This window comes from Aspergillus sclerotioniger, assembly GCF_003184525.1.
Source record: "Aspergillus sclerotioniger CBS 115572 chromosome Unknown BO94scaffold_27, whole genome shotgun sequence".
Taxonomy (NCBI): Eukaryota; Fungi; Ascomycota; class Eurotiomycetes; order Eurotiales; family Aspergillaceae; genus Aspergillus; species Aspergillus sclerotioniger.
This window is the reverse complement of record NW_020291017.1, coordinates 222,559-246,584: the sequence shown is the minus strand read 5'-3', so window position 1 is coordinate 246,584 and position 24,026 is coordinate 222,559. Positions and strand designations below refer to the sequence as shown.

Below are 24,026 nucleotides of genomic sequence, written 5' to 3'. Positions count from 1 at the left end.
CCGTAGCTCCCGGAGAGCCCATTGGCCAATCACGAATCTCGCTGGGGTTCTGCAGGCTTTCCCATCGATGATGTATTTATTTATCGCTCTTTATCAATCTGCAAGCAATCGGCATCAGCATGAATGGTCTCCCAATGCATCCCTTCCCCCGAGCCTCCCGCTGGCTGTCTTCGCCCCGAATCCTCAATCCGCGCATTACTAAGGCGCTGCCCTCCATCGCCGTGCGGTGGAATTCTTCCTTCTCCGCCGACCAGTTCGCCCAGCTCGCCAGTCGTCAATCCTCCAAGCACCAAATCTACCAGTCCCTCTCCACCGACCCCTACGTGAACCTCTCCATCGAACACTTCCTTCTAGAACATGCCCCGGCCGACTCGAGTATCCTCTTCCTATATATCAACAGACCATGCGTTGTGATTGGGCGGAATCAGAACCCGTGGCTCGAGACCAATCTCCGGGTGCTACACAATGATCGCGGCGCCGCGGACAACAACACCGAAGATGCGCTCTACGTCCGGCGACGCTCTGGCGGTGGTGCCGTCTTTCACGATGAAGGCAACCTCAACTACAGCGTCATCTCCCCCCGAACTACCTTTACGCGAAATAAGCATGCGGAGATGGTCGTGCGTGCATTGCACCGCGTCGGAGCCACCAACACCAGCGTCAATGACCGCCACGATATTGTCATGTCCCTCGACGGCGCGTCTGCCGGTGAACAGAGCCCTCAACCACGAAAAGTTTCCGGCTCTGCTTTCAAGCTAACGAGATACCGCGCGCTTCACCACGGCACTTGTCTGCTCGATTCGCCCAACATCAACATCATCGGTTCGTTTCTACGGTCGCCAGCACGGGACTATATCAAGGCCAAGGGGGTTGAGAGCGTGCGGTCTCCCGTGGCGAATGTGTCGTCCGTGTTCGTCGACGCATCCATCCCGTTTGGGATCCAGGATGTGATCGCTAGTATAATGGGAGAGTTTGCTGGGCTGTACCAGGTTGGCCCAGATGCTGTGCGTCGCGCGCAACGTGCCTACGTTCATGACCCAGAGCTATATGCGGGAGACGACTGGGTGGTTGGAGCCGTGGGAGAAGCTCAAGGCTACGAAGAACCGGAGATTAAGAAAGGGATTGATGAATTACGGGTGAGTTATCCTTGTACTCTGACCATGAATCGTACTGATGTGAGATGGAATTGGACAGTCGTTGGAATGGAAATACACTCAGACGCCCCAATTCCTCTTCTCAACATACCCGGTCGAGGAGGATAGTCGTGAACGACCGGCCCTTCCACCGTCTTTGCCACCCTCGGTAAGATTTACCCTTCTCTGGCGTCATTGCGTACAGTAGTATGCTGACCTATGTCAGACACGCGTTTTCCTACGCCTCAAACACGGAGCGATTATCGAGAGTCACATCTCAATGTCGCCCGACTCCTCCATAGCCTCGGAGCAGGCAGTCCGCGTGCATGAGGCGCTAAAGGGACGTAGACTTCATGAGATCCAGCCGACCCAGTGGCAGGAAGTCTTATACGAACAGTTGGGGGCGGAGGAAGAAGCAAGCAGCGTTGAAGAACTTGCCCGGTTCATTGCGACCAAGCTTGGTTGGGTATAGATTACGAGGTTCGTAAGACCCCTGCCTAGATCTCCGAAGGACATGTATAATAGATTGCTGTACGGAGTATAGTTACTAGGTATGCTACGTGTAAGAGAAGCGGGATCGACCCCCGTGACCTGGCATCTCGTGGTCACCCTCCTCCTCTCACTCCTCCTCCTCCACGGTCTCTTTTCTCCCTGCAACCAACCATGGTTTTCTTTCTTCATTTCGGGATCCTTCAGACCGAAATTAACCACCGCCCCGCAATGACGATCAGGGTCCTGCTATGTGGACTTCGGAGGCTTCCCCAGGCGCAGAACCATCACCCATTGATTGCTGCCTGTTGCCTATGGCAGGTGGGCTGCCGATGTTCTTGCCGATGCTGTTGATGCGACCTTCCTCGGGGGAACGAGGCAGCGACCTCGGTGTAATTATCGACGAGGCCAGCAATATCGCACAATATGACAAATCATCCTCAGAAAAGCCAAGTGCTGAGCCTGCGCGGCGAGTTCTTGGTATGCGGGGAGACTTGCCGCACCATCAGATGAAGAAAGAGGATGGAAAATGGATGCAGAAGGTATTTCAGGAAATTGGGGTCCTGGTATCGCAGCAACTGCCCATGGCAATTCAGCAGCTAGTCCGTTTTCCCCCCCTATCCCAACCCATGGCTTTGTCAATCTCTCAGGCATTCTTTGAACATCATCGCTCTGCCCTTGGTATAGGAGAGTCGACTCCCCGAATATCCTGGAAATTCCAAGGAAACGTGTCGGATTGGGAGCAAACCGCCTACAACCTCGAGATCAAACGAGTGGGACAAGTCCCGGATATCTTACGCGTCAATTCCTCCGACTCGGTGCTTGTCCCATGGCCCAGCCCCCCCCTGACATCTGGTGAGGAGGCAACGGTCCGCGTGCAATCAATCGGGCACCAGGGCCAGTCCACTACGCCCTGGTCCGACCCTGTCACAGTTGAACCAGGCCTTCTAAGTCCGGAGGATTGGCACGGTGCGGCGGCCATCGTGTCTGACCGGCCGACGGAGGTCAACCAGACGCATCGACCCATTTACTTCCGCAAGGACTTCATGCTAGACGAGCCCCACGCTTCCGCGCGACTTTATGTCATAGCGCTGGGGCTGTATGAAGCGCACATAAATGGGCGTCGTGTCGGAGATCATGTCCTGGCTCCCGGGTGGCAGTCCTTTACCTATCGTCATGAGTACAATACCTACGACGTGACAGAGTTGTTGCGGTCAGGTGCGAACACAATCGGCGTCACAGTGGGAGAGGGTTGGTATTCTGGTCGCCTGGGCTTTGATGGGGGACAGCGTAATATTTATGGGGACACCCTTGGCTTGCTAAGCTTGCTCGTCATCACACAGCCAGACGGTAGTAAGACATACATTCCCACCGATCATACCTGGCAATCAGGAACAGGTCCGATCATCACCTCCGAAATCTATGATGGCGAGAGATACGACTCACGACTGGAGCAGAAGGGCTGGGCAGAACCAGGATTCAATAGCACTGACTGGCTTGGTGTCCATGAAGTATCATTTCCAAAGGAGAGACTAGCTGCCCCAGATGCTCCCCCGGTTCGACGGGTCGAAGAGCACAAGCTTAAAGACGTTTTCCTTAGCGCTTCAGGCAAGACAGTCCTGGATTTTGGTCAGAACCTGGTAGGGTGGCTGTGGATCCGCGTGAAAGGTCCGAGGGGTCAAACGATCAAATTTCTCCATACTGAGGGTGCGCAATACCTTGTTTCTCAAAGGCTGTCTGGCTAACCCTCCGTAGTTATGGAGAACGGCGAGGTCGCAACACGCCCCCTCAGAGAAGCCAAGGCAACCGATCACTTCACCCTCACTGGCGACGGCGTACAGGAATGGGAACCCTCCTTCACGTTTCATGGGTTCCGCTACGTGCAAGTTGATGGCTGCCAGACGATATCACGCCCCTAAACCAGGACTCAATCACGGCCGTTGTGGTGCACACGGACATGGAACAAACAGGGTTTTTCGAGTGCTCGAATCCGCTCATTACTAAACTCCACGAGAACATCCTCTGGAGCATGCGGGGGAACTTCCTGAGCATCCCAACCGACTGTCCGCAGCGTGACGAACGGCTAGGCTGGACAGGCGACATCAACGCCTTCTCCCGTACGGCCAACTTCCTCTACGACACCGCCGGGTTCCTACGAAGCTGGCTCAAGGACGCCTACTCTGAGCAGCAGAACAACTCCTGTAAGTACTGATCGCATTCTATCCCATCCCACCAACTTCTCCCAACCCAGCTAACCATCATTAGACGCACCCCCCTACGTGATCCCCAACATCCTTGGCCAAGCTCCTCCCACCTCAATCTGGGGCGACAGCATCATCGCCGTCCCCTGGCAACTATACCAAACCTACGGCGACAAAGTCATGCTCCGCGAGCAATACCCCGGCCAAGGACTGGATCGACAAAGGTGTCTCCCGCAACGAAGTTGGCCTCTGGAACCGCTCCACCTCCCAATTCGGTGACTGGCTCGACCCCCAGGCACCTGCCGACTCCCCTGGTGATGCCACAACGAACAAATACCTCGTTTCCGACGCCTACCTCATCCATAGCACCGAGCTCCTAGCCAACATCTCCTCTATCCTTTCCTTAGACTCCCAAGCCACCAACTATACACACTCCCACAAAAACCTCACCAACGCATTCCAACAAGCATGGCTTTCCCCCAACGGCACCGTCGCCAACGAAACCCAAACTGGTCTCGCCCTCCCTCTCTACTTCTCCCTCTTTCCCACCCTCTCTCAATCCTTCTCCACCGCCATCCGTCTAGTCAACACCATCAAAGCCAACGTCTACAAAGTCGGAACCGGCTTCGCCGGCACCCTTACTAAATACGGCGCCTCCTCCACCTTCTACCAGATGCTTCTCCAGACCGACGTCCCCTCCTGGCTCTACCAAGTCCGCATGAACGGCACCACCACCTGGGAACGCTGGGACAGCATGCTCCCCAATGGAACCATCAACCCGGGCTCCATGACCTCCTTCAACCACTACTCCGTCGGTTCCGTGGGCAGTTGGATCCACGCCGTCATCGGTGGCCTGACTCCTGCCGAACCAGGGTGGCGGGAGTTCAACGTGGACGTGATTCCCGGCGGAGAGTTACGAAATGCGTCGACCCGTTTCTTGAGTCCGTATGGCGAGATCTCAACCAAATGGTGGTTGGAGGACTATGAGCCCGGCAGTACCACCTGCAACAATACCTCGGCAGATTCCCTGTTTCGCCTCGTCGTCCAGGTTCCGCCCAATTCGTATGCTACAGTTCGGTTGCCTGGTGGGATTGGGGAGGGGAGGAGGGTTGGATCGGGGGTTTATGAGTTTGAAGTGCCGTGTTTGACGGTGAATTAATACGTGTATGCATGCAGGTAGGCATGTACGTATATGTGAGAAAGGAAAGGGGTGAGTCAGTAACCATACGCTGTATCTTTCCGTATATTCAAAAGTAGGGGAATCACACTTGTTCGGTCATTAGTCGTAAATCGTATATTCTACCTCCTATGTACAAAGTCCGAACACCCGAAATAAAATCCCTTAGCCAAGGTATACGATCCCACCACCGTATGCGATCCGCGTATTAACAATCTAATACAAGCAATAACTACCCCAACTCCTCTAGTGCAAGCGCTGAAAGGCGCACTCGAAAATGCGAATATAGTACTATGACAAAACAAGACAAGGCAAAGGACGGCTATTTCAAGCCCCGGGTCGGGAACCGACGCAGTCCGTCCCCTCTCTGGCGCTTCGTCTGACTTCGGGTGACTCGGCGGGAGGAGGGCCCATCATCTAGACTTAATCCCCCGATCCCCGGCCCCAGCTCGGATCGTTTGGGCGAGAACAGCGCCTCGCTAGCGGCCTGTCCGTAGCGGATGTTTCGGATTGTGTTGTTCGTAGCGGTGGTTGCGGTCGTGACGGTGGTCTCGGTGTCTGAGTCGCAATCATAGAAATCGGAAGCGTCGGATTCGTGTCCTTTCAAAGTATTAAGACTGAAACTGTGGTCCTTGCTGAAGGCCCCGTCGTACGGGGAGGGTGCGAGTGAGTAGTATGGTTCGGGTGACTGCGTCGAGAAGCTGGAGCTGGGGACAGTAGAAGAGAAGGAGAGAGGCGGCACGGAGCTGTGAGAGTTGAACGACTGGAGCAGAGGCTGGCTGTTGGTCGCTGTCGGAGGGGCATTTCCAGCGGCATGACCATTCGATGGCTCACTATGCTCCGGCTGTTGTGACTGACCAGCACTGCTAGCCCTAGCTATGTTGTATAGTGATAGCAGACCCAACGCTTCCTGGGCCGCCATGAAGACCAAAAGCAATTGGCCATATCTGTCAAAATATTGACGCTCAAAAGAAACGCGCGGAAGGTTTCCCCCGATATGAACGGCTGCCACAAGCTCTGCGAAGTAGACAAGGATTTCCATACCGTTCCACTGCGCTATAGGTTGCTTCAGGGCCTCCAAAAGGGCGAAGCCAGCAATCAGGCTAGCGCTACCCAAGGAGGCAACCTCGACGTAGTTTCCAGGGATCGAAAAGTGTTCGTACTGTGAGAGAAACCAGGCAGCGAGCGAGACAAGCAGCAGACCCAGTCGGAGATACTGGAACACAAAATAGCCGTGCAAGTCGGTAGAATCGCGAGATCGGGAGTTGGAGGTCTGATGACGTGCCTGCCAGGTGGTGTCCTCTTCATCCTCAGGCGACTTGATGGTGAAGGTTCGATCAAATAGGCTCTCAAGTCCGGTCGTAGCAGCGTGGTCGCTCAATGGGAAGAACTTGGGCGGTGCAAAGACGGTGTCTGAGTTGTTCGGATTTCGTTGCCACGGGCTGGACTGTGTAGGTGTGCGATGGAATGGATTACGTTCCACAACTTGCTCGATGGGTTTCGGACGTTGAGCGGGTTGGTTGCGCAGGTTCCACGCGGGTGGCTGCGGCGCAGGAGGCACGGATCCATAGAAAGGCATCGGCCCCTCAAGAACGGACTTTTGGTCCCTCTGATGGACGCTGACAGTCGGCGCGATTTGGTGCTGCACAGAAGGAGTCCAGTCCATGTCATCCGATTCGGGAGGTGGTGTGAGAACGTGTGTGTCTTCCAGAGCTGCCCGCGGGGTGGTCGCCCTTGGGGTGGCCAACTTCTCCAGAGGAAAGCGAGAGGTGCGCTGGCGGAGATCGGAATTCGGTGTTGAAAAGACTTGCCTTCTACTTGTACTGGGTGGAGGAGATGCTTCGGTTCTGCGGTTTGGTGTGGGCGCGGGGGTGTCATCGGTCCATACTACCAATGGGCGGGTATCGTAGCGCACTATGCGCCGAGAGACCAGAACAGACTGAGGCAGAGTTAGCACGCTCATTCATGGGAGATACACTGTCCGGCCAGCTTACCAGAATCGTGAAGAAGATCATGAAAAGATGCAAGGTAGGCGGCAGGTCTAGTGGTAGACCACTTGACGACGGGTCCCTTAGGACACCCCAGAAAGCGCATCGCACCACCATAACAATGAGCTGCACCTGGTAGTATTCGCCTAGTCCAACGAAGCGACCGCCTCGTCCTTCCACCCTCAGCCTCAATTTTGGATTCCACCATATAGACAGAATACCCGCGATCAGAGCAAGGCCGGCGTACGGTGCCAGATCGATTGAGCAAGAACTCGGTACAAGGCGCGTCTCAACCACCTGACGCACACAAGACACAATAGAGGGCGACATCGAGGGAGCATCCGGATCTTGGAGCGGTTCGTGTTCTTCAACCTTTAAAGCACTCCACACGTTCCAGCCAAGTTGGCCGGTGACACTAATCCAGTGACCCAGGCCACCGGCCAAGGCCAGTAGATTCCTCCAATTCCATCGGCGTGCTTGCCTCGCCGCCCTCCCAGCTTTACTCCGATCCATCATACGCCTCAAGTGATCTGACTTGGCCTCATATCCTGCCTGACGAATGCGCTGCTTCACTCTGGGTTCGCACTTGACGCACACCTGCGGATACCGCTCCTCGAGGTTCTTGCGAAATTTGGGATATTCCTTCTCATAAGCGCCGTAGTTCGGATCATCGGATGATGGGAAATAAGACGCCAATGTGCTAGTGAAGAGGTGTTGGTTGCGGAGACACTGGGCGCAAAACAAGCTGGAGGCTGTGAAGTCGGTGGACTCGAAGGGCGGGCTGGATCCTCCGGGGCCGTAGACGTCTGGATTGGTTTCGGCAGCCGGGGGGTCTGTTATTTCGCCTTTCTATCCAGCCGGAATCATCCAGGCAATCAGTACGTAACTTCGTGTGACATTAGCGAAACATGTTCAATGCAGGACCTACCTCATCCAGATAATTGACGGCCTCGCAATGTTTGCAGCACCATTTGCGGGCGGTATCGCCGCCAGACAGGGCTGAGCGGCGCCCGCAATAAAAGCATTTCAATCGCTTAGCGAAAAGGGGAGCCATCTCAGGTTGGGTCGGTGGACATGGATGGCGGAGACAATAAGGACGAGGTGATATGAGATGAAAAACGGGGGGGAAGCAAGAGGAAGGAGTTAAGACAACAACACCAAAATAATCGCCGAGAGCAGCACAGACCACGTGCCTGGGCATCTATCGCCCAGAGACCCAAACCAATCACCCCTAACAACCACCCTCATTCACTGATCGCTCCTCAAAGAATCGGCAAAGCAATGGGCTTCCATTGGTTGGAGCTGGTGGTAGGAAGGTTCGGTCCGTTGACGCGCTGGCAGCGCATGACACTATGAATCTCAGGACTCCAAATTGGAAGCGTATAGATGGTCATGTGACCGCAAAATGGGGGATGGCAGCATGGCAGCATGGCAGCTGGCATTTATCAACGCCCCTCTGCAATGCAACTTCCGGCTTGCTGCATTGCGAGAGGCCCAAAAAGAGGCGATCTCGGTTGTTGACCTGCTTCCTTTCTTTTCTTTTGTATCTAGATGACTAAATCGATGCATACATGTGCTTGCATATTCGACATCTACACCTGCCACATCCCCAGCAACACATCGTCGCATTCTCAATTCAAACCCTCCACCACCTCTCACTCCCATGGAGTCATGGCTATCGTGGACTAGCCTTTTCTGGGCTGCCACTTTTGTTACTATGGCCTGCCTATCCACAATCATTGTATGAGATAAACCGCAGCCTATTTCCCCTATGCAACAAGGACTAATACATCTACTTATCTCTAGACCTTCATGTATGCGCTCGCCAAATCCCAAAACAGCCAAGTCCCCCAATGGCGCTCGCGAAACACGCCCATCCATCTCCTCATTGTCCTCGGTAGCGGTGGACACACGGCCGAGATGTTCTCCATGCTGCGGCGCATGAAATTAGATCCCTCCAAGTTCACTCATCGAACCTACGTCGTGAGCTCTGGGGACAACTTCAGCGCGACCAAAGCCGTCGAGTTCGAAACCACGGATCTGCGAAAAAAGATCAACACCAATGGGGAAACCACAGCGACAGGCTCCTACAGCATCGTCACAGTGCCGCGCGCACGTCGTGTACATCAATCCTTCCTGACTGCGCCCTTTTCCACCATCCAATCTTTCTGGTCCTGTCTTCTGGTGCTACGTGGCCTCCATCCGGATCAACAGTCACTCGTATCTTCGCGCTTACCCTCGCCGTATCCCGACATCATCCTCACCAATGGCCCCGCCACAGCGGTCTGCGTTGTCCTGGCCGCTAGATTGCTGCGACTGTGGTTCTTCCTGTGCGGTGTCTTTTCCGTCGGGCGCGGAACTAAGTCGGGTACGTCAGCGCCGAGCGACTTTCAACTGCGGACCATTTTTGTCGAATCGTGGGCTCGAGTGAAAACCTTGAGTCTCTCGGGTAAGCTCCTGCTGCCTTTTGCAGACCGATTTCTCGTCCAGTGGCCCGGATTGGAGGGGAAGAAGGCCTGGCCCGGAATGAAGGAGACGGAATACGTCGGTCCACTCGTGGATTGAATGATCCTCGACGACTCTGCGACTTTTCTACTTCATTGTGTGTTGCGTTTTCGATTCCCTGTATCAGTGCAGCGTACATGATACCCCGAAATAATTTCCAATCAATTACCAATTCTTTCTTCCACTATGCTGTAGATACTAGATAATACCGGACAGATAGGCGGGCCCTCCATCAAGCATCGGGCGATCCGCCGGCGGGACCACATCGAGGGGCCGACCCGAGGTAAGTATGAGCAGGCATTCTCCCTCGACGGTCTGCATTATCCCTAAACCCCCAAGTAGATCATAGTTAGATACGAACTCCGAAAGGGTACTAGAAACCGAGCTGCCTTTGTTTGCAGGACCCGGCTCCTGGTGGTGGTGGTGGTGAGGTGCAGGTGCTTGTGACACAGTGGTTCCGACAACGGATGACTCCTGCATCTGGAGCGAGTAGATCAGAAAGTATTGGCAATTTGATGAGCGTCGCAGATTAAGCTCCGACTGACCCCGCTTCGTCTGAACTCTTAAGGATTTGGTGTCCTCGGCTTAACCCCAGACCCAACCTGTTCTTCTCGGTATCTTCCCATCTCGGACAGCACGATGTATTCTTTGCGCAATCGCTCGGCTCTGATTACGGGTGGCTCACGGTATGTTTCTCGCGGCTTTTGACGTCGGCCCTTCTCTCATGAGTGACTAGGGGACTGGGTGCTCTTGTAGCCCGGAAATATGCCGCCGAGGGCTGCAATGTCGCTATTAACTATGCCTCAAGTAAGGACGATGCAGACAACCTGGCTGCGGAGATTCGGGAGAAATACAAGGTCAATGCCATTACTATACAAGGTGTACGTTTTCCCTATCCCTTTTCACTCACGGAACGCTGGGCTGATATCGTGCTTTCATTAAATTAGGATGCCGGCCGTCAAAGTGACTGCGTCAACGCCGTCAAGACAACCATACAGCAGTTGGGCGGACTGGATATCGTTGTTTCCAACGCAGTGAGTCGCTAGCGTTCACTATCCTGGCTTGCGCTGGCAGCCAAGGCAGAATATCTGATCGCTGGCCAGGGTTGGACCAAAATAACCAAGTTCGGAGACTTGGACGCCATGGACAACGAGGACTGGGATAAAGTAGGGTTTTTAATGAAAAGCACTTCCTAAGGGGGTTGCAACTGGTTAGCCAGGCTAACACGTCGCTTAGTGCTGGTCAGTCAACGTCAAGGGCCATCTTTATCTTTTCAAGGCAGCACTTCCCACATTCAACGCCAATCCTGAGGGTGGCGTGTTCCTCTTGACCTCGTCTATTGCGGTAAGTCCTCGGCCAAGGTTGGGGGTCAGATTGGGCTCATATGTTGATCTGTAAAACAGGCTGTTACGCCGACTGGGAGCAGCTTGCCATATGCCGTCACCAAAGCCGGAGGTAGGCCGACCATAACGACCAAGAATTCGTTTTGCTAATGTCAACAACAGGGCTGCACCTGGTAAAGTGCCTCGCACAGACCCAAGGTAGTAAGATCCGTGTGAATGCGGTCCTGCCTGGCCTTCTCTTGACCGAATGGGTAAGTAGCTCAGTTACAGTCATGATCAAGCTCCGTCGCGGCAGAGCTAATGTAGTCGCAGGGCCAGCGCTTTTCTCCTGAAGCAATCGAGAAATGGACGGCAAGCACATCCCTCAAGAAAGCGGTGGGTCTGTTTTGATCTCAGAACAACTTCCACATGCTAACGGAGTCATAACTAGCCCGACCTGGAGGACACTGCCAATGTATATGTCATGCTTGCTCAGAACACATCTATGACTGGGCAATCAATACAGATCGGTGAGTGCCCTGGATATTGTGGTCTACGGCAAAACTAATCCCCCAGATTCCGGTTTCTCTTTCAGGTAGAACAAGCCCAAACCCCATGCGAAGGAGACTCAGGGCTATGGCGCCGGGCATTGGAATAGGGTGGTATTAAGAGTGCTAATGACTGGTATCATGATGTTAGCAATATAGAACAAATAATGGCTTGCTTTTAATCACCAGATCCCTATACTAGAGGGTTGTAGAACGGTGTATACCCCACATCACCCGAGTAAAATGTGCGATCGCCAACCATCCGGGCCTTCAGAGCGGCCCTAAGAGCGTCGGAATTTTGTTCTCCTTCCACCTTCATCTTGTGCACCTTGACGAGCTTCCCATCCTGCGTGAACACATAGACGCTCTTCCCCTTCGTTGACTCGATTGGATGCGTGCCATCCACGAACGGCAAGCCTGGGACAATGGCGAACTTGCCACTGCCATTGAGCGGCGACACTTCTTCGAATTCTGTGAATATTATCCGCCGATGTTGAAAAGAAGGGCTTTCATTAGAAGTGTTGCTGGCGACTAGGGCCTTACTCCAGAGCGGACCCAACACACGATTTCTTCGGCTGAGCTCCGACCACGACCAGTTTGACCAATCTATATGCCGGTCCTCCGGCTTGATTTTGGCTGCGTGAATCAATGGCCCGTCCCCTTCAGGCGATTTCCAGCATGCATCCTGCACGGGGGGCACGAACAATCCCTCCCGGATACCTTCAACCAGGATGTCTGCGCCCTTGGGACAAACGAGATCCAGTAAATCGGATACTGTGCACGAGTCGGGATTTGGGATATCGAAACCAGGGGCCGGAGTCTGTGCTAGTATAGTACCGTGGTCGAAATGCTTGAGATGTAGCGTCTGAAGAGTGACTCCAGTCTGAGATCTACCGGCCAATAAAGTGTGATGTAGCGGTGCGGGGCCCCGGAAGCTGAAATCGTTTTGTTAGTGAGGTTCGTTTGTGGTTCGTGGGGTAATCGAGTCGATTGCGTACTCGGGAAGCAGCGAAGGGTGAACATTTAGACCCCCATACTTTGCGCCATTGAGAAGTCGTGGAGGGACGAACAGTCCAAATGAGACGGCGACAATCAAGTTTATAGGACCTCCAGGTAGTATAGGTGGCTAGCAGCGTCAACAGGCGTTCGTTGCAGGTATCAATGGCTATCAGTTACCGTCCAGCCTCTAAAGGTATCGATCTCATGGATCGGGAGAGACAAGTCCGTTGCGGCCGCTTTGATCGGAACTGTTGATAACCAAAGATCAGCTGCATGATTGCCCGCCGGGGTTCATTGACTAATTACCCTCACGGATTTTCTTGAGTCCCCTTCCAACCTTTTTGCCAGGTCTGCAGACAACGTCGATTGAGGCAATCCGATCCGGTCGCTTCACATGTTCTTTATGGAGAGCTTTCAAGGAAGCTATGCTGAACTCATCGGATCCGCAAAAGAGGATACGAAGCGGCTCGTAGGTCTTGGTCGCCAGATACCGATGTGACCAGGATGGGAAGAAGCTGGCTCGTCTGTAGGCACAAAGAGCGCCAGGCCCTCGTGAGAAAAACATGGCCTGCAATTGACGGCGACGGAAGAATGGCAGCAGCTCCGTACGCTCCGGCAAGTTCGCCGACCTCCCACCTCCACCACGTGATGTCACCGCCGCCCACTCCAGCTCAACCGGCGACGATGAATTGTCCCTTCGACAACTGCGCTGCTTCACCGTGAGCCCGAGCTCACGGGTCCATGGTGCAATGCCGGAGAACGATCCGGCTTCGGTGATTCCCGCGCAACTGTCGTTCCTTGCCATATACAACCCCCGTCTTGGTCCGACCGACGAAACAATCCGCGACCAGGTCGTCTTCTACACATCTAGGTCGGCTCGATCGCGCCGACGTGAAGGTTCGGTGGTGGGAGATGGTGACCAGGATTCCAAGGATCAGTGGAATGAGAGGTTGCGCCAGATAGGATTGGCCCAGGGCATGGTTGGCTTCGCCAGGTGGGAATCGCTATACAACCACTGTACCTCTATCCGTGCTGAACTGGGCACCTAGGAACTTTTCACAAGGGAAAGCAGTGGACTATGTCGAAACCGAGAAGTCGCAGATTATATCACACGAGTTGGAGAAGGACTGGTGGATCCAAGCCGTAGGTGGCCCTGTGCCAGGGCGTGCCATCGATAGCTACTGAGCTTGTTACAGTCTATCGACCTAACTCGCCTCCCACTCGATCCAGCTAGCGTATCTTCTTCCCAGCGCGATGCTTCAGCTCCTTCTTTTGGCTATTCTTCTAGGGAGATGTCCCCTCCTCACCTCCTGATACAGCAGCTGCGTCGAGCCCACTCTGCCTTCCTCCTTCACCAGGATACTACACTCGACGCCCTATACAGTCGTGTGGACAGGCCCACATTTTGTGGTCTTATCGACAATTTCTGGTGGAGGTTCGCGTGGAGCTGGGAGGTCCTGCTGAGCGGAAACCCCGCTGTTGACATATATAACGGCATCAAGCTCTCTGCTGGAGGCGAACTTGGCATCGGCGTTGGCGAAGAAGAGTGGGGAAGCGGAGAGAGAGAAGTTCTGGAGGACTTTGTCGCTCGGACAGAGGGCCTACTAGACTTGGTTGTCTCTCGATTTGGTGACCCTCGCCCACCTATTGAGAACCTAGCAGCAGGAAACAGGCCTTGGGATCCACTGGCCAGAGGCACCGATGAGGACCAATGGCTCGGCTTAGGAGCCTGTCCTAGGCCTGCAGATGGGGTCGTATTCTCAGGTGTAGGGGCAGTCTCAAGACCATCCCTGCTGCGAATCTCTCATTGGATGGAATCGATCTATAGATATGGCATCGACGCATACGGAGTGGGCGAAGACCCAACCTCATCACGGCGTCGAAAGCGGCGAAGGAAGCAACGTGGCAGATTGGCTGGAAGAGATTCCAGTAAGCAACCTGCTTCCATGACAGGCCATCAGGCTGCAGCTCCCGATCGCCCGTTCTCTCCAGGTATACCACCTCCCCTCGTGATAGGAACCGCCGAGTCTTCGCAGGCTCCACAAGAGTCGAGTCCACATACGAGTGGCGAGAGCTCCCCGGCAAGAAGTGATCGCGGGAGTGATTGGATAGGCTTCAGAACCGAGACGTTTGTGAAGTATCTTACGCTTGGCTATGGCTCATCCTGGGGGCTTTCTTCTGGAACAGCCAGTCCACACCCTCGAGCCGAAGCGTTAAAACGAGGAGACAGGCCGCCCTCTCCAAGTAAACAGACGGACTCACCCGCGGATGCCCAGGAGACCATGGACGAAGACATGCCCCAGTCCAACGATAGCAGAAAGCCTCAGAATCATGGGAGATTTCTCATTGGCTTGCATTCTGATACTGACGATCAAGGCAAGAACACACAGGAATGGGCTGGTATAACGGATGACCAAGCCGGCGTATCAAAGGATATTATCAAGCAAAGAGTATTGCATGTTCATTTAGCAGAACTCTCGGAACAGAATCCAACAGGTAGGGGATTCACGCGCGCGATTGGGCTGTCCATGGCTAATCTCAGTCGTGTTCAAGGCTCGGTAAAACTGCAAGCAGTGGTTTACATAGTATGCCCTCTTCTATAGTTCCTGGTTATACCGTAGGCGCTAACGATGTTATAGCATCAACCATTCATGTACACATTTCTGTTCGATCCCTCAGCACCGGCTCTGTCCGACTCGTCGTTATACTACAGCATCAGCCACCAATTAAGCCCACTCCACAAGCCCCTCAGCAACTCAACTTCACCCATCACAGCAGCCATGCGCATTGCCATGTCTGACAATGCTCTCGACATCAACAAGCGATTCTCCGGCAAGAGTCAGCCAGTCTACAACTTAGTCTATGACCAGACTAACTTGACAATCCGTTCCTCGATCCCGAACATACCAGACCTTGGGTACTCCATCAACGAGCCCCGGGATCCGGCCACACACCCATGGTCTCGAGTTGAGAGCCTCAATATCCACCACCGACTCTTAAGCACCCACCTCGAAACCCGCTCCCGACCCCTGGAGGTCGAAAGGACCTGCAAGACCAGCCGCGGCTGGTGGATTGTCTGGATCCGAATGTCCGAACCCCCTCGACAAGATCAAGAAAGCACGAACTCCAACGCCAGCATCCACACCACCGATGCCCACCAGGAAGCATTTCTCATCCGCAGATCAAGTGACTCCGTCTCCCCGTCTGGACATGCACGCAGCAGTAGCGGCACTCGGTTCTTCCGTGATCTGGGCGGGGCTTCATCCCCCGGGTTACAGGCGTCGCGCACTGACACAGGACCAGGGAAACTTGTTGAAGGGCTGGGCCTGGACGCAAGACGATATATTGAGAATCTGCTCAGTTTGAATAGATGATGTGACATATATGTGACCAGTATAGAAGATCATACCATTTGCAAGTTTTCTACTTCTTCTAAGCTCAAAAATCATACTACCAACGACATGAACAAGACAGTAAGCAAGACTGCACCCAACGAAGACCACACCAACACCACAAGTAAATAACTCCCCCCAATCCTCGATATACGCTAATATCATCAGGTCACTAGCCGATCATATATAACCGTGCACAGTGCTACTTGTCGCCCATTAAACCGACGACACCTTTCCCGGATAACTCCTAGTACTAAGTAAGAACTAGTGGATATACAAACTCCTAACCCACCAACATGAACTATACGAACCAAACAGTAGAATTTCAACTAAACCAACAAACAACCACAAAAATAAGTGACACACGTATAGATACATACAACTAGATACTCCCATAGTTAATATAAGACCCCACACGGTGAGCCAATCAATTATCTTTTGAACCATCGCGGGATTCTAGATAGCTTTTCTAAGGGGCAGAGTGCGTGCCCCTGGATACTTACCCAATACCATACAAGCCGTATGTAAGAAGTCGTTACATATTTACATACTTACACATATAGGCAGCAAGTAAAGCCATTTGGTCGCCATTGTCCACGTAAGTAAGTTTCTTTTTTTATAGATATTCAAAAGATGCCAATTCTGTTCGGTCGGACGTATCTATGCTATGGGATTTTCCATAAATAGGTGGGATTAGTAGGATCAAAGCAGTGGTGACTTACGTCTCTCCTATCTAGTTCGGCTAGTGTTACTATCAATAGACACTATCAGTGAATGCATCCCCTGGACCTGCTGCCCCCCCCTTCTGCTGGCTGTCACTCACCATGGGGTTTGCTATTTTCGGGAAGTATACGTACCACCCCGCGAAAACTGTAATTTGACAAGCTGCATTGGATGCTATATGCGAGGGTACTTCTGGGAAGTCAAATACGTAGCATATACGCAGGGACAAAGTGAATTATTAGACAGCAACCTAATAGGCGTACTAGATATTCCTCATGTCTGCTGGTCGACCGCTGCGTAGGACATAGACATGCAGAGCAGGGTGACTGGATTAACTGCAGGACATGGAGGAGAAACCAAGCCAACGACAATTCCATGCATTCTCTTTAACCGAAACAGGGGAAACAGAAATGGTGATAAGACTGTGCTGGGGGAAATCCGAAGGAGCAGGAATCGCTGATTCCCGGCTTTCTTGACCAGACCTTTCCGAAAGAATTGACTGATGGGACGCACGCGAGATGGACACAATCCGCAGTTGCTCAATTCCGATATGCACTACTCGAGGTAGTGAGGACGTCTGCTCCCGAAGCAACCTGGCGCCCTTCTTGCCAGTGATCGAGAACCGCCCCGTAGGCGCCTATGGAGAGCTGAAACAGATAAGAAAACCCACAAGGTTATGAAGACAACGCCTCCCTAGAAAATCAAATCAAGTCTGCAAAATAAGAAAGTCGACCAACTGCATAGCCAGATAATCCCATGAAGCTCATGTGCCCGTGATTGAACATTATCCACACTCGCATCCGGGCACATCTTGGAACACGCCAACGGAATAACCCCCTCTTAATAGATAATAAGACCAAATGTTCGAGACGCTTATCCGTTCATATAATCTCCGCATGAAACAGACCTTTTGCGAAGGAGAGAAAACTAGTTTACAGGATAGTGCACTTCTTCTTGCTCTTGTGGGTCTTGGTCAAGAGCGCAGCCCGGGTGGCAGCCTCGAAGACCTCACGGACACCCTCGTTGGTGCGCGCAGAGCACTCGAGGTACTTGTAAGCACCGATCTTCTTGCGAACCTCCTCACCCTAATCGCACATTAGCCGTCATTCAAGGGATTGCATGCAGACATCGGCTGGAGTCACATACCTGCTCAGGGGTAACCGGCTTCTGGGAGGTCTTGTGAAGTTCTTCGATGGTCTTGGGGTCGTGACGAAGATCCATCTTGCATCCGACAAGGATGATAGGGAGGCCCTGGCAGAAATGGAGGACCTCGGAAATCCACTGTTAAACATGTTAGTGATCCAAACGGCACATCTCCTTAACAGAAGGATGATCTCTATCCTCGTCCATGCGCCCGCTGAGGAGGCCGGGGATGTGGCGATAAACTAACCTTCTCCTGAACGTTGTCGAGAGAGTCAGGGGAGTCAACGGCGAAGCAAATCAGGATGACATGGGAGTCAGGGTATGAGAGAGGACGGAGACGGTCATAATCTTCCTGACCAGCCGTATCCCAAAGAGCGAGCTCAACATGCTTTCCATCGACCTCGACATCGGCGACGTAGTTTTCGAACACGGTGGGGACGTAGACCTAAGACGTATCTCGGTCAGCTTAACGGGGCCGATGTACTTGACTGAAAGGCTGGCCAGATATCTCGGGGCGAGCATGGTGCAACGGTATCAGGGATCATGTAAGGAGGGTTGGTGGATGCTAACCTCAGGGAAGGTGCCCTTGGAGAAGACACTGGTTGCGAAAGAGGAGTCAGTACACTGTTGGGTTCCCTACCAGACGTAGAATGAGGAAGGGGAGGGGGAGGAAGAGACTCACATCAACAGACAAGTCTTACCACAGGCACCGTCACCAACGATGACAAGCTTGCGGCGGATTTCAGCCATCTTGCGAGCGTGGACGATTAGCAAAGGATGCAGAGGAAAATAAGACGGCTAGAAATAAAAGATGGGAGGGAAGGAGTGGCCAACGACAGCGAGCGAGAAGAGAAGCTGTTGCAGGAGCGGATGGATGGGGGTTGGATGGGGGAAGTTGAGGGTAGAGAAAGGGACAAGTCAGGCGCCCGAGGAAAAGGGTTATCACGTACGGTGCAGGGGAGTAGGCGCAACGGGCGCGGGCTAAAATATTCAGGGAGGGCAGGGCCAGGTGAATGGGCGAGCCAAGAGTTTCCAGGAATAAACCCAAAAGACAAGAAAGAGTTTACGAGAAGAAACTAGGGTGGTGGAAAAGGCCCCAGGAAGACAGGAAGAAGAAGAAGAAGAAGGGGAGGAGAGGAAGAAGGAGGGTTGATAGAGAGAGACAATGCTGAGTGCTTGCTGCTGCTGCTGCTGCTGCTGCTGCTGCGTATGGGTCAGTTATCGGCGGTTGGCCCCAGGGCTGGCTTTTGGCTCCTTGGTTTGGGCGAGGTTCTTCCCCGTCCTTTCAGGTGAGTTGCTGAGGCTCCCTCCCCTGCTCCCAGGTTGACTAAGGAACCAGACCAACCAAGATTAGAAGGGCTGAAACGGTTGGCAAGCGACATTCGGCCCAGCCCCATCGGGGTGAAAAAAAAGCTACCTATGTGGCTGTGAATCAATGCTATTTCTTTTCTTTTCATTTCATTTATTTCATCTCAAAGATTATTTCCCTCCCTTTTATTTTTTTTTTTTTTTCCATTTGCCCCATTCGATCCTTTTCCCTTCACAAGTATTGGGTATACCTGGGAGTGACGTGATCTGCTTGCCAGTTTCCTACATTGTTGATACGGTACGTAGATACTCAGATACAATCCGAATGGCTCGTATCTACCCCATTGGAAACACCCAGCAGAGCCAACCAGATGGGGCTGGTTGGTAAACCTTGCCAGACCTCTTTGCTCCATTTAGACGGAGTATCGTCTCCTTTTCTCTACCTCCTTTTGCTTCGCTCGTGACCAAGGTCCTACTACGTGCAATGATGCTGCTTACTTAGCTGCCTAGTTGGTTTGCCTTCATTCCCGTCAAAGCCACCGTGGCTGAAGGTTAAGTGACAGAGTATGGTAAGAATCATAAACGGTACCAATACCGCTTACGTATTTTCCTGGGCCGTGTTTACAACTATGTATTTCTCAGGCATTCAGGCCAGAAAAGGTTCAATCTCTCTTCCCCCGAGGTCGAGCTCCTTTCCTATTTTAGACCCAGCTTATCCGGTCCGTTTCGGCTCCAGGGCAGAAGTTGGCGGTCGCGTTGCCTTGACACTGTGGTTTTCCCCCGAAAGAGCTGGATGGTGTCGAATGATAAACAGTCTCAAGGGACACACAGAATTCCAGGCCATGGTCGATTTGGTTCTGGATAGTAAACCCCGTTCTAGAGCTGCAATACAAGAAAGTCCGGCGACACCATACGGAGTAGTTACCGTCGCCATAGTCTGGGAGAGCCTAGAAGCTTGTGGGCGCCCCGGAGACTCGGAGTTGTCGGGTGTGGCTCTATACTTCTGATAATTGGCGGTGGCCCCTGGTTGTCTAGGTAGTACTCTTAGTCCGGAGTAGGTAGGCTGTTATTTCCTCGATCCTGTGCGCTATCTAGGTAGACAACAGGGTAATGAAGTCTAGGTCTGGATTCTGTAGCACATATATACTCCATACATAAGTTTTTTGGAGGCCAAGTGGTTCATTGATTTGCCGTTCTACTTCTTGGGACAGGCAACCCCGCTTGATTCACCTCGTATGCAGATCGAGTGACACTGTGCTACACTACAAACAGAACACTTTGTCCAAAAAGATAACATCATACCCTGCAGCTGAAGTTGACTGTATTAGAGAGATGTCTAGAGGATTGTATCTACGGAGTACCTAGTAGCCTATCTAGTAGCCAAGGACGGCGACCCTGCAGTTCGCTATCTATCTCCATGCTGATTCGCTCCATTGCGGAGGCCCCGACGGTCTGAGACTCATAAGTTAATGGACACACAGTACTGTCTGCATTGATGATCAAGCCCAGCTAGACACCGGTCAGATTATCATTCGTCAGCTCATCGCCAGCATAAGTAATTGGGTATTAGGCATGACTGGGGAAGGCTGGAATAAATTAGGAATTAGTTACTCCGTTTTTAGAGAGGAATGACAGACAGACCATCGACTCGGCACCTGTCGGACCTTCCGAGGGAGATTATACTGAGCCTGAAAGGTAAGTATCAAGGTACCTACGTACCTCTGCTGCGGTATGAGTAATTTTCCCAGATCGGCCAGGGGTTCCATGGACGCTTCCTTCAATTATCTACCGACAGCAAAAGATACGTGGCGGTGCAATTGATCGGCCATGCTTCTTACCCAACATGGTCGGGCTGTCGATTTCTCCAATGCAAACGTCATCATCGACTGGAACCAGGCAACTCCTTATTTTCCGGGGCCTTAAGTAGGCCATGATATGATGATACACACAAGGTAAAGAGGATAACGGAGCGTATTTGCGCCAATCGACATAGCCAGAAGTCAAGTGAAGTGGTCGTGTCCGCGCTTGAGACCTAGCAAACGGCGTGATTGGCGATTTGTATGCGGAGGTACGAAGATTGACTCTGCGAGCCCGCGGCCGAGACGGTCTACCTACTCATACGGAGAGAGGCCTTCCGCACCCTCCGACTTTAATCCTGCGGGAAAGACAGCCATAGATAACCTGGCAAAGCCTTGCAGGTCCAGGTGCAGTAAGAGGGCAGTCTTCGTGCGCCGATGGGGTAACTACATTATTCTCTCTGCTCTATGAGTCAGTTTCTCCTCCCAATAACTCACGGTTGTTGGTCCATTCCTTTACAAGGCCAGCTTGGCAGGCTGTTGTTCTGTCTGACCGAACCTGCTTACCGACATTGTCAGATGCTGCTTCAACCCCAATGGCGGACTGAAACTTTCGGCAGTGGTCAGACACAACCGGGGACGCCAGCCTCATGCTAAGCCAGGTAGGTACATAGGTCCGTTGACCTCTGTCTTGCCGTAGCTCTATTGCAACAAAACCCACTATCATCCATAAACTATGGATTGACGTCGAGGGGTACGAATTTATATTACTATTGTGATGGGCGTGAATGCTACCTGAGGTAACTTATCCGTATGTTGTGCTCCTCAGAGGAACGAAAAACCTTGTACCTTATGAAACAAGTCATCATGCCGGAGGTCCCTGCGTTGGCTCACTGACACTCAACCAAATCAGGCTAGGATACTAAGCATGTACCTGCTAGATGCTAGAAACAGTACATTATTGCCTGCTCCTCACGGCTGCTTGGAAACAGATAACTACCTTCATTATGCCTATATAAGGATTCCTGCCATGTTCTGGAGGTCTGAGCTTATAAAGTGTCACTTAATTACCTTCCCAAAGTCCCCTGAGTCATCTATCATGATTCAGCAGAGGTGGCTAAAGTTATTGGAGATCATGCTGATCTCTCATCTACAATATTGCCTAGAAATCAAGATGATCTATTTTATTTTAATGCCCATACCCTTTGCTTTCTTGATACACAAGATAGGCTGATAACATTAAAACCCATGCAGTGCAGTGTAGTGATGCTGTGCCATATCTATATCATCTACTCAGAACGAAGATGGCGCATTTCACTTACTTCCATAAGGGATATCATTATGTTTTACTGCAATCGATCTACAGGTGCTGCACTGCTTCACAACATTAAGTTAAAGTACAGGGATTTGCAGAACAGGTTGGGTTCCCTCAGCTTCTATAAGTATACTTACAGCCCCATCAATAGAACTCAAGGTATTCTTAATAGTATTGCTCAACACGAACGCACCGTATAAATAACTATACCTCCTACATAGGATTAGCAATGTAATCATTCTGGGAGAACATACCGGAACATTCTATAAGTTATGGATATATAGTTACACAGGGAGCTATCAAAATTTATACCCCATTATATTAAAGTCTGGACATCAGTTCACCTAGATACTACACCATTTTGATCACAGGAACTTATCAACCATGCAGGCACACGTTGAGGCTCCATCACCATGGCCTGATTTCCTTAGGAGCGGCTGCTACTAGGAACACCCCTGATTGATTGATGGCTTAAAGAATGAATTGTCCCTGAGAAATTATGAAAAGCTCCAAGGTAGTGGAAAGATGACACAGTCCCAGTAGAGGTCATGTTGGTTTTGGTTCAGCGTGGTGCATAGTTCCGAAGCATGGTTCCCCATTGGCTCTTCATAGTTCAAGTCACGTGCGCGAGCCAGGGCCGCAATTTTCCCTCCCGAGCATCTCCCCAGGCCTTCTGGTGATTCCGCGGGAACAGTCGGCCATTGCTGGTACCGCAGTATCCAAGATGCAGAAGGTCATTCGAAGGACCGCCCTGGCGCGGAACCAGGCCCAGCGGAAAGTTATCCGAGCGACCAAATCAGCTCAACGCGAGGACCTCAAGGACACTCTAAGGCAGCGGTTTGCCTATAATCGTCTGGAGATCGATAACCTCCGCGCGGAGAGACAGCGACGCCGCGAGGACTGGCTGCGTGGGCCCTTGGCGCCCCAGCGCGATGCTGGTCTTGAAGGAAGGCAATTCGGCGCTTTGAGCCCACAGGCAATGAACCCTCCGTCCGTCCCCGAGCACCTGCGGAGGAAATACATCAACATTGCCCCCGGTGACCGGGTATGCATCATGAAGGGAAAGGACAAGGGCAAGATCAACGAGGTGACTCGGGTGGATGCGAGCACCGAAACCGTTGTGGTTAAGGATCTCAACATGGTATGCCTCCTGCCTGTGGAGTGACTCTCGTTCCATCTACTGACTCTTGGTTCTCAACAGGCCGATGTGCACTTTCCCGACTGGCTGAACGAACAGTATGGAAACTCGACTCCCTTCCAGTCAGTCAGCATCCCTCTATCCATTGACGACGTCCGCCTCGTCGTCGCTCTCGATGATCCGGATACCGGCTCAACGCGAGATGTATTGGTCGAACATGTTCGCGGAGGGGAACCTTTCCTCGAACGGGCATACGGTACCGATACTCCCCGACACACCAGATATATCGCCGGTGAAGACATCGAGATCCCATGGCCCCGAAGTGACCCCACAGAGTTGAAGGACGAAGAGTGGGATACGCTCCGCATGGAGGTCGAGACGCCGACCTGGATGCCGTCGCTGCATTATGCCCCATTCCCTCCCAGCGTCCTGGATGAGCTCCGCAACAAATTCTCGAAGTACCGAACGAGACACGACGTGGACTGGGTGGAAGCTAAGAAGATGGAGGACTACAGGAGGGAATATCTTCAAAGCCGGTCTTTGTTGACACCCAAGGGCGAATTTATGGAGATGCTCAAGGCCAAGAGGCAGGAGCGCCAGAACGCACGAAAGGATGCTGAGGGGAACTTCATCCTGGATGATCAGACGGTCGGATTCATTGAGAACTTCATGAAGCAGAAAGCGACCAAGAAAGCCTAATTGCCTGCTGGAATCTCATATGGTGTCTGAAGTGGGCGAGTGAGCCTGGGTCTTTTCTGTTTTCTTTCCGAGTTCTTTTAATTGGGTGTACACAATTATACTACTGTAGCATAGAATATGAATGTATAAGATCAATCTGCTCCTGCGCCG

The 24,026-nt window shown here is 52.4% G+C and overlaps 9 protein-coding genes across 9 annotated transcripts; 6 read left to right on the top strand and 3 right to left on the bottom strand.

The window, feature by feature from the left end:
• Positions 1 to 134: 134 nt before the first annotated feature.
• Positions 135 to 1,605, top strand: BO94DRAFT_473259 (putative lipoate--protein ligase; the record flags this gene model as incomplete). Its single annotated transcript, XM_025608470.1, has 3 exons — positions 135 to 1,136; positions 1,195 to 1,302; positions 1,360 to 1,605. 3 exons carry the CDS (start codon positions 135 to 137, stop codon positions 1,603 to 1,605), a joined length of 1,356 nt encoding a protein of 451 aa, XP_025464226.1.
• Positions 1,606 to 2,251: 646 nt separating this feature from the next.
• On the top strand, positions 2,252 to 4,982 carry BO94DRAFT_559254 (alpha-L-rhamnosidase; the record flags this gene model as incomplete). The annotated part of the gene is made up of 6 exons (XM_025614055.1): positions 2,252 to 3,329; positions 3,378 to 3,508; positions 3,547 to 3,823; positions 3,888 to 4,000; positions 4,032 to 4,818; positions 4,846 to 4,982. The coding sequence occupies 6 exons, from the start codon at positions 2,252 to 2,254 to the stop codon at positions 4,980 to 4,982; spliced, it is 2,523 nt and encodes an 840-aa protein (XP_025464225.1).
• Positions 4,983 to 5,093: 111 nt separating this feature from the next.
• Positions 5,094 to 8,099, bottom strand: BO94DRAFT_523427 (uncharacterized protein). Its single transcript, XM_025610218.1, has 3 exons — positions 7,917 to 8,099; positions 6,995 to 7,837; positions 5,094 to 6,939 (listed from the first exon to the last, which is right to left on the bottom strand). Exons 1-3 carry the CDS (start codon positions 8,040 to 8,042, stop codon positions 5,323 to 5,325), a joined length of 2,586 nt encoding a protein of 861 aa, XP_025464224.1. The 5' UTR covers positions 8,043 to 8,099; the 3' UTR covers positions 5,094 to 5,322.
• A 351-nt stretch (positions 8,100 to 8,450) lies between these two features.
• On the top strand, positions 8,451 to 9,662 carry BO94DRAFT_538287 (glycosyltransferase family protein). The gene is made up of 2 exons (XM_025612460.1): positions 8,451 to 8,729; positions 8,795 to 9,662. Exons 1-2 carry the CDS (start codon positions 8,652 to 8,654, stop codon positions 9,551 to 9,553), a joined length of 837 nt encoding a protein of 278 aa, XP_025464223.1. The 5' UTR covers positions 8,451 to 8,651; the 3' UTR covers positions 9,554 to 9,662.
• A 181-nt stretch (positions 9,663 to 9,843) lies between these two features.
• On the top strand, positions 9,844 to 11,694 carry BO94DRAFT_201615 (SDR family NAD(P)-dependent oxidoreductase). Its single transcript, XM_025606101.1, has 10 exons — positions 9,844 to 10,179; positions 10,230 to 10,374; positions 10,441 to 10,527; positions 10,597 to 10,659; positions 10,730 to 10,837; positions 10,897 to 10,948; positions 10,999 to 11,087; positions 11,149 to 11,211; positions 11,267 to 11,345; positions 11,392 to 11,694. The coding sequence occupies exons 1-10, from the start codon at positions 10,133 to 10,135 to the stop codon at positions 11,412 to 11,414; spliced, it is 756 nt and encodes a 251-aa protein (XP_025464222.1). The 5' UTR covers positions 9,844 to 10,132; the 3' UTR covers positions 11,415 to 11,694.
• BO94DRAFT_588725 (methionyl-tRNA formyltransferase) lies at positions 11,557 to 12,927 on the bottom strand (the record flags this gene model as incomplete). The annotated part of the gene is made up of 4 exons (XM_025615902.1): positions 11,557 to 12,298; positions 12,362 to 12,489; positions 12,540 to 12,610; positions 12,669 to 12,927. The coding sequence occupies 4 exons, from the start codon at positions 12,925 to 12,927 to the stop codon at positions 11,557 to 11,559; spliced, it is 1,200 nt and encodes a 399-aa protein (XP_025464221.1).
• Positions 12,928 to 13,023: 96 nt separating this feature from the next.
• On the top strand, positions 13,024 to 15,781 carry BO94DRAFT_626980 (uncharacterized protein). Its single transcript, XM_025617384.1, has 4 exons — positions 13,024 to 13,356; positions 13,412 to 13,505; positions 13,559 to 14,947; positions 15,002 to 15,781. The coding sequence occupies exons 1-4, from the start codon at positions 13,112 to 13,114 to the stop codon at positions 15,734 to 15,736; spliced, it is 2,463 nt and encodes an 820-aa protein (XP_025464220.1). The 5' UTR covers positions 13,024 to 13,111; the 3' UTR covers positions 15,737 to 15,781.
• Positions 15,782 to 17,131: 1,350 nt separating this feature from the next.
• rho1 (Rho family GTPase RHO1) lies at positions 17,132 to 18,702 on the bottom strand. The gene is made up of 6 exons (XM_025606100.1): positions 18,571 to 18,702; positions 18,303 to 18,370; positions 18,191 to 18,218; positions 17,868 to 18,065; positions 17,624 to 17,758; positions 17,132 to 17,562 (listed from the first exon to the last, which is right to left on the bottom strand). Exons 2-6 carry the CDS (start codon positions 18,368 to 18,370, stop codon positions 17,410 to 17,412), a joined length of 582 nt encoding a protein of 193 aa, XP_025464219.1. The 5' UTR covers positions 18,571 to 18,702; the 3' UTR covers positions 17,132 to 17,409.
• Positions 18,703 to 22,372: 3,670 nt separating this feature from the next.
• BO94DRAFT_538277 (mitochondrial 54S ribosomal protein uL24m) lies at positions 22,373 to 24,016 on the top strand. Its single transcript, XM_025612459.1, has 2 exons — positions 22,373 to 23,180; positions 23,241 to 24,016. Exons 1-2 carry the CDS (start codon positions 22,764 to 22,766, stop codon positions 23,874 to 23,876), a joined length of 1,053 nt encoding a protein of 350 aa, XP_025464218.1. The 5' UTR covers positions 22,373 to 22,763; the 3' UTR covers positions 23,877 to 24,016.
• The last annotated feature ends 10 nt before the right edge of the window (positions 24,017 to 24,026 follow it).